This window comes from Lotus japonicus, chromosome 6, assembly GCF_012489685.1.
Source record: "Lotus japonicus ecotype B-129 chromosome 6, LjGifu_v1.2".
In the NCBI taxonomy this organism is placed as follows: Eukaryota; Viridiplantae; Streptophyta; class Magnoliopsida; order Fabales; family Fabaceae; genus Lotus; species Lotus japonicus.
The window spans coordinates 14,492,153-14,499,104 of NC_080046.1; the positions used below are offsets into that span (position 1 = coordinate 14,492,153).

The 6,952-nt window shown below is 38.2% G+C and overlaps 1 protein-coding gene across 1 annotated transcript; it reads left to right on the forward strand.

Annotated features, from left to right (window-relative positions):
- Positions 1-3,854: 3,854 nt before the first annotated feature.
- Positions 3,855-6,380, forward strand: LOC130726637 (N-(5'-phosphoribosyl)anthranilate isomerase 1, chloroplastic-like). The gene is made up of 5 exons (XM_057577940.1): positions 3,855-4,077; positions 4,858-4,920; positions 5,125-5,489; positions 5,559-5,722; positions 5,921-6,380. Exons 1-5 carry the CDS (start codon positions 4,068-4,070, stop codon positions 6,144-6,146), a joined length of 828 nt encoding a protein of 275 aa, XP_057433923.1. The 5' UTR covers positions 3,855-4,067; the 3' UTR covers positions 6,147-6,380.
- Positions 6,381-6,952: the final 572 nt, after the last annotated feature.

Here is a 6,952-nt window from a genome sequence, read left to right on the forward strand (position 1 = left end):
TTCTATTTGGAACATCAAATGAAGATTCCACACGCGTAGACCCATTTCTCTCGATGATTTCAATCTTTCTTCAGAAGTAAGTTTTCTATTCCGACATCCGATGCAAAAATCAACTTATCGGGTAAAATAGTTTTACACCGACTTTGCATTAGTTACCAAAAATACAAGGAGACCTCATTTTAGTTTTGGAATTCTTTCGCCAAAACCTATCTTAGAATTCACGGAGAATGACGCCGGAAAAATCAGATTCGCGAAACTTTCATTTTACCGCGTTTTACCAACCTCTATATATAGCAAGAAAGGAGAAAAAATGGCAAATATCTTACCCATTTTCTCTCCAAACCCGCGAGCTCCATAGAAGGAAGAGGAAGAAGAGTTTTTGTTCAATCCTTGCTTGATCGTCGATTAATCAGTTGCTACTTCAAGGTTTCGAGGTATAGTCGCTAATCCTTACCTCTGATCGCTTTTTCCATAGCTTTTCTCTAGACTTTTCTGAGCTGATAGTTTTGAGGTTTTTGCAAAACTATCCTGAATATTCCATTTTTGATTCTAAACATCTTCCTTACGTGCCCAAGATCACTTCTGCCGGATTAGTTTTTCCGTTATGTCGCCGGATTTCCGCCGGAATCAATTTATGCCTCAAATACCCATTTTTGGAGTAAAGCTTCGTTCTTTGGGCTGAAAACTATCGCCTTAGCTTAGTGCTAGTAGGATTAGTTGTCATAAACATCGTTGGTGACGTCCCTGTCAAATTTGCTTTTCGGGATTTTAGTTTTGAAATTCTAAGTTAAAAATAGTGACCAAAATACCCCTGCGACAGTTTTTGATCCGATAATTTTTCCGAGCTTAGAATACCCTTAGTTACGGCTAATGATAGCATAGGAACCAAGTTTGATCGAAGAAAAATCGAATCCCACTATTGTGAAAAGTGGCCGAGCACCCTAGGGGAGGAGGAGGAAAATTCCTTTTTCGAAAACTTGTCCTTTCGCGTTAGATTATCGTACCTCGGAGTATGTACTACTTCGTGTAAACTTAGTAAGTATTGATAGCTTAGTTTCCGATAGATTCTGATAGTATTTCTGTGGTTTTGCTCTAAAGGTGATTTTGAGGAATTCCCTGAGGAACAAGGCTTTGCTTGTGAGGAAGAGCTAGAAGATCATCCTGGAGAATCTTCAGGTGAGGGCTACTCACTGAATCTCTAGTTAATGCTTAGGGTCGATGCTTTCGACATTGTTTACTGTTTATGCACTTGTTTGTGTTTGATTGGAAAAATGTTTTCTGAGGCTTCGGCTGACAATGTAGATGTTTCATCTACTGAATGTTTTTGAGAGTGAATTACATGCTAAGTGCTATGTGGGTAATTTAGGATGTGTGATGCATGCCTTATATGCTAAGTGCTATGTGGTTATTGCTTAATATGTTGATATATGACATGTTGGTTGATTGTGCTGAGTTAATTATACTTTTGCAATGAAATCTGAGATTCTGAGTAGTGAGAATAGCGGGCAGGTCATGCCGATTTTATTTTGAGAGTTTTGAGAAAGTTTGATAGGACGAATGAGATTCGGGCCTTGTTATGGTGTTTTATGGATCGAGACATTCTCTGGAGTCAGTTGGGGATTAGGAGATCCCGAGAACTTATAAGATTTTGCGATAAGACTAAAAGGATATTATTTTGTAAAGAAAACTCATAAGACATTAAACAACCTCTAAATCTTCAATTAATGATAATAAACTCGAAAGGAAGCTTCGGATGCAAATCTTAGTTTTGGAAAACGAGAAGTGTCGTCGGATCCAAGTGTTGAGGAGTTGAGAAGTATTGAGTATGTTGATGCTCTTGTGCTGTTGGAGCAGCTGTGTTGTTGGGCTATCCTGGGGATAAGTCCGGGAAATTGATAGTTTCCGAGTATGTTGATACTCTTGCTCGTTGAGCAGTTTTGACCATCGGATTGAGATGAGTCGGATGATTTGGAGATCATCATGAGTTATGTGTTGTTGTGAAGATGTGTCTTTTGTCGCAGAATCGACCGTTACCTTAGGGTAAGCTTTTAGAGACTTTAATTTAGCTAGAACACGTGGCGACGTGTCGAGTGAGATTCGGAGACGTTGTTTGACTAATCATCCTGCATTCATGCAACATTAATGAGGTATTAACACAGGACGTACTCTGGACCTCGTCGGTTTCCAAAATGGTCATAAGACCCGGAATGCCGTGTAAGAGCATTTGTAGACGACTCTTGTAGCAGACCGAAATGGCAGACCTACGGGTTACGGCTGATCTGACTACCTTTGTGTGGTGTAAGAGGCACGCGGGCAGAAATGGTCCCACCGTTGCTGGTGCTAGGATTGATCCGTTTGATGTCCATCCGTTTCCGGAATGCATTTGGTTAACTGGGTTAACCGTCATATCATTTCATGCAACATGCATACTGACTTAGTTGCTGAGTGTGATTGATAATTGATAATTCTATTTGATGCATGCTATTTGTTATTACTGTCGTTACATACATTATGGAATATGCAACCCTAGGATGTTATCCCTAGCTATAAGCCTAAGTGGCTATTCTATTATCTGTATCTATCGATGCTATTATTTACATAATTCTTTGGAGTTGACCCTCGCGTCTTCTGTGTGTGCTTTGGCGGACAAACACCCTCTGTCAGATGTCTTTGGCGGGCTGGTTCACGATGGTTCACCCTTCGGGGGAAACTAGGGTTGAGATGCTGGAACAAGAGCGCATCGCGTTCGCGAGAGGAGGACAGATGGTGTACATAGACTAGGTCGTTCTGAATTCAGATTCGGACGACGATCATGCTAGCATGTAGGTTTTAGTGCTGGTGTGAGCTCAATCGGGATGGGTTTAGTGTAGGAGTAGAGTCTTAGCTCTGACCGTCATTGTTTTCTTTTGGGAACAGGGTAGTTTCCCGCCGATAGCTTTTTGTGTGGTTTCTCTACGGGAATCACAGAGAGTTGGTTGGACTAGGAGATCTTGTTTTAGGCCATCTGGGCTGACTTATCCTCATTTTTGAGGGTTTGTGTTGCGAACACTTAACCTTTTCTTTTGGTTTGTACCTTTTGCCTACGGGCGCTACTTTCTACTACTTTCCATCACTGGAGGTTTACTCGTGACGCGGTTAGCTACTTAAAGCGGGGGCTGTAATTATTATTGTATATTAGTTCTGTTGTCTTTCGCAATTGCGTTCTAATTACTTCAGTCTTGTTTATATTATCGGAAAAAAAATATATTCACGTTTTTCCACATTAGGTTTACTTTTGGTTACTAAAGTTCTGGCGCCACCGAAATCGGGGTGTTACAATTTCTGAAGGAAAAACCCTGAGAAATCAACGTTCTTTTTGCCTAAAACACAAAACCATCTAACCAAAAACAAGACTTGATTATCACCGATTTTAACACAACCAAAACAAAAGATGAAGAACATACCGTATGGCTTCAAAGTCGCGTCTCGTCTTCCCTCGTCTCCTTCAAAGTCGCGTCTCCGTCGTCGTCCCTCGTCTTCTCCGCCGTCGCCTTCGTCGTCGCTTGTCTCTCTCTCTCAAGCTTCTCTGAAACGCTTAACTTTGGGAAGGAGGAGAGTGAGGATTTCAAAGATAAATGTTGCTTCAATTTTCAAATAGGGGGAATGAATGGTCATGTCAATTCAATTGAATAAGTTATTTTTATTGTAGTAATTAATTAACAGAGGGACCTAACAACAAATTAATAAACTTTTTTTTTATTTAACCAGATTTTCAGAAAATCAATTCCTACTATTTTAATTCATTTCAAAATAGTTGAAAAGTCAACTCATTTAAAACATGTCACATTCCTACTGGTCCAAACAAGCAGAGGTACCACACCCTCATCTGAAAGGAGGCAATACAGCAACCACCTTGTTTGATTCTTAAAAAAATGAAAATGGAATAACTTATTATGAGTCTGCATAACTGGTACGACGACAAGCACATTCTAGCATCAAAACGCACAGCCGTTTAACAACTGCGGCCTTGGCTACTTTCTCACCGGAAAGTGGCAACAACTCTTCTATCACCATTCCAAAGCCTCAACATGCTTTCAGGTTTCTCTCTTTACCCATTTCTTTTTCGTTCTTAGCTCGTTTCTTTTTACTTGGTATTCATGCACTCCAGTTGTTTGATGAATTTCCTAGCTGACATGATGTTGTGTAATTCACTGTTAATTTTTCATTTTAAAAAAAATTATTGGTTGGTTTATTTAATACTTTCCCTTTTGTCCATTATGCTAATTTGTAACATCAACATTTTTTAAATCAAACTATCTATCAAAATTTATGAGAACTTTTGTTCTGGCCCTGCTGAGGAAGCATTGCTCTATGAATCTCTTTGTTCTTGTTGTTTGAATAGAAACTGCTTCTGTAATTTGTAAACTTTTTATTTTAACAATTCATTTATTCAGTAGGAACTGCATACATGAACCATTATTAATTTTTTTTAAGTCATTGCAAATCACCATTCCCCAAGTTTCTTATATTCAGTTTACTAAAGGAAATATCAGAGTATACAGAATGGCATAGTTCTTAATTAATACAGTGCCTGTCATCAACTCATCTTCATATGCATTTTCATTTTACAATCATGAAGGAGTTTTGTTGTCTAAAACTTCATTTTTTATAAAAGCTCATTTTCTTCACAATTTTGACAAGGTCATCAGGCTGTCCTACTTCTCTATAGTTTTCAAATTTATCTTCGAAGCACATATCTGACTAGCCTTTTTTATGAGATTATCAGTGACGATGAATCTTCGATATGCTTTATGTGTAACACTGCATTTGTTTGTTGGTTCTGCTGACCTGGCAAGATATGTTGTTCTCTCTGTACAGGTTCAACTGCTGTGAGTCACTTGCAATTTAGAGCTACAAATTCCCACAAAAGACCAACTCTAGGTAATCTGATTCTTTGTTTGCTGAGTATAATGCCTTTTTTCTGGTATGTGCCTCAAGTTTTCTGAAAAGCAAACTAGTATTTATTCCTCACGCAGACTTAATTACATGCCTTTGCTTTCGGCCTTTCATTGAATATGCTAGGGGACTGGGTCATAATTCATAGATGAGACACTATTCAAATGTCTGAACTTATAATTTGTGTAGGTTTGAGAGGAGAGACGTTTCAATTTTCTAGCGTAAGGTTCTGTCTAAAGTATAAAGTTTCCTGCAAACTTACTGAGTTGGGAAGTGATTCATGCTTGTCAAAGGAACTTGAAAAGAGTAAACCTTTGGTTAAGATGTGCGGCATTACATCAGCTAAAGACGCTGCTATGGCGGCCGAAGCTGGTGCAAACTTTATTGGAATGATTATGTGGCCAAACTCAAAACGTTCTGTTTCACTTTCTGTTGCAAAGGAGATATCAAAAGTTTCAAGAGATTATGGAGCGGAACCTGTGGGAGTATTTGTGGATGATGACACAGAAACGATATTAAGAGCTTCTGATGCCTCAAACCTTGAATATGTGCAGGTATATTTTTGCCTCTCGTTTAAGTATTTTCCTTGACAATTAAATGGTTGATCTCGTTGGACAATGCAGCTTCATGGATCTGGTTCTCGGATAGCTTTCCCGTCTTTAATTCAGGAAAATAGGGTAATATATGTTCTCCATGCAAATGAGGATGGGAGCCTTTTAAACACAATTTCTGATGAAGAGTGCTCTCAAGTTGATTGGGTTCTTGTAGATAGTGCAAAGGGTGGCAGGTTTGTATAGCTTAACCCATCTGCATGTTAGATAATGAGGCCGTGTGGATACGGACTAAAGAGCACTTATTGAAGCTTATGTACTAAAATACATTAGATAAGCTCCAAAAAGTGCTCTTTGGTTCGCAGCCAAACGGGCTCAATCTCTTTTTTTCTGCATGGTAATATCTTGGTACTCATTAGAGAACTTCCTTGCAGTGGCAAAGCGTTCAATTGGGCGCAGTTTAAACTACCAAAAATTAGAAGTAAGCAAGGTTGGCTCTTAGCAGGAGGGATCAATCCAGAGAATGTTTCTGAGGCTATATCTACTCTCAAACCTGAAGGGGTGGATGTCAGTAGTGGCATTTGTGCATCAGATGGAATCCAAAAGGATCCAGCAAGAATAGCTTCCTTCATCAATGCAGTGCGTTCTGTTCAGTATTGATTCACCTGATATTATTATGAACCTCAAGTAAGGACATGTTGTAATTTTGAAATATCTATATGATGTCTTGTTACAATATTATTATCTAAACCAATAATGTCTCCCAAGTTTTCCTTCATGGAAGCTGTTTTCTTGGGTTTAGAAATAAGTTATGCTGGGTGAGAGTACATGGATACACAAGTTAGTTATTACAAATTTGAACTTAGAATAAAAGATGTTGCTTTTCCTTTACCATCTCCACTTCTTTCTTGAAAAGAATGTCTTGTCATGTTTTTCCTGCTTATCTCTAAATACGAGATCTCTTTGCAAGCAGTACTACTCTTTTTGGTCTGAAGTAACGTTCTTATTCTGTTCAGTACTACGAGACCTCTCAAGTACATGCAATCAAACAAATATACGTTTAAGAATTTACATGCTCATACATATTTATTGACTGGGTGTATAAATCAGCAATGTTATTTGCATGCAATTTTTTTTTCTTAAATCACTTCCTTTCAAAGTGGTAATTTAAAAAAAAATATAAATCCAATACATACTTTAGTGTTCTTGTTTATTTTCACTCTGCTCCAAAAAAGGGAGGACCTACATCAAACTGAAATAAACTAAGAGGGTGGTACTGAATATTGGAATACCCGTTTGTGAACATCAGAATTAATACTTTATATTGTCAAAATTAATCCTAGGAGAAACCTATGTGAGTAGCTTATGGAGCTATAATTGATTCGGAGGAAAAAAAAACAACTAGTCCGTACATGTCATGATGGTTTTATTTCACAATTAATTTTAGTTTCAAAATCGATTCTAAG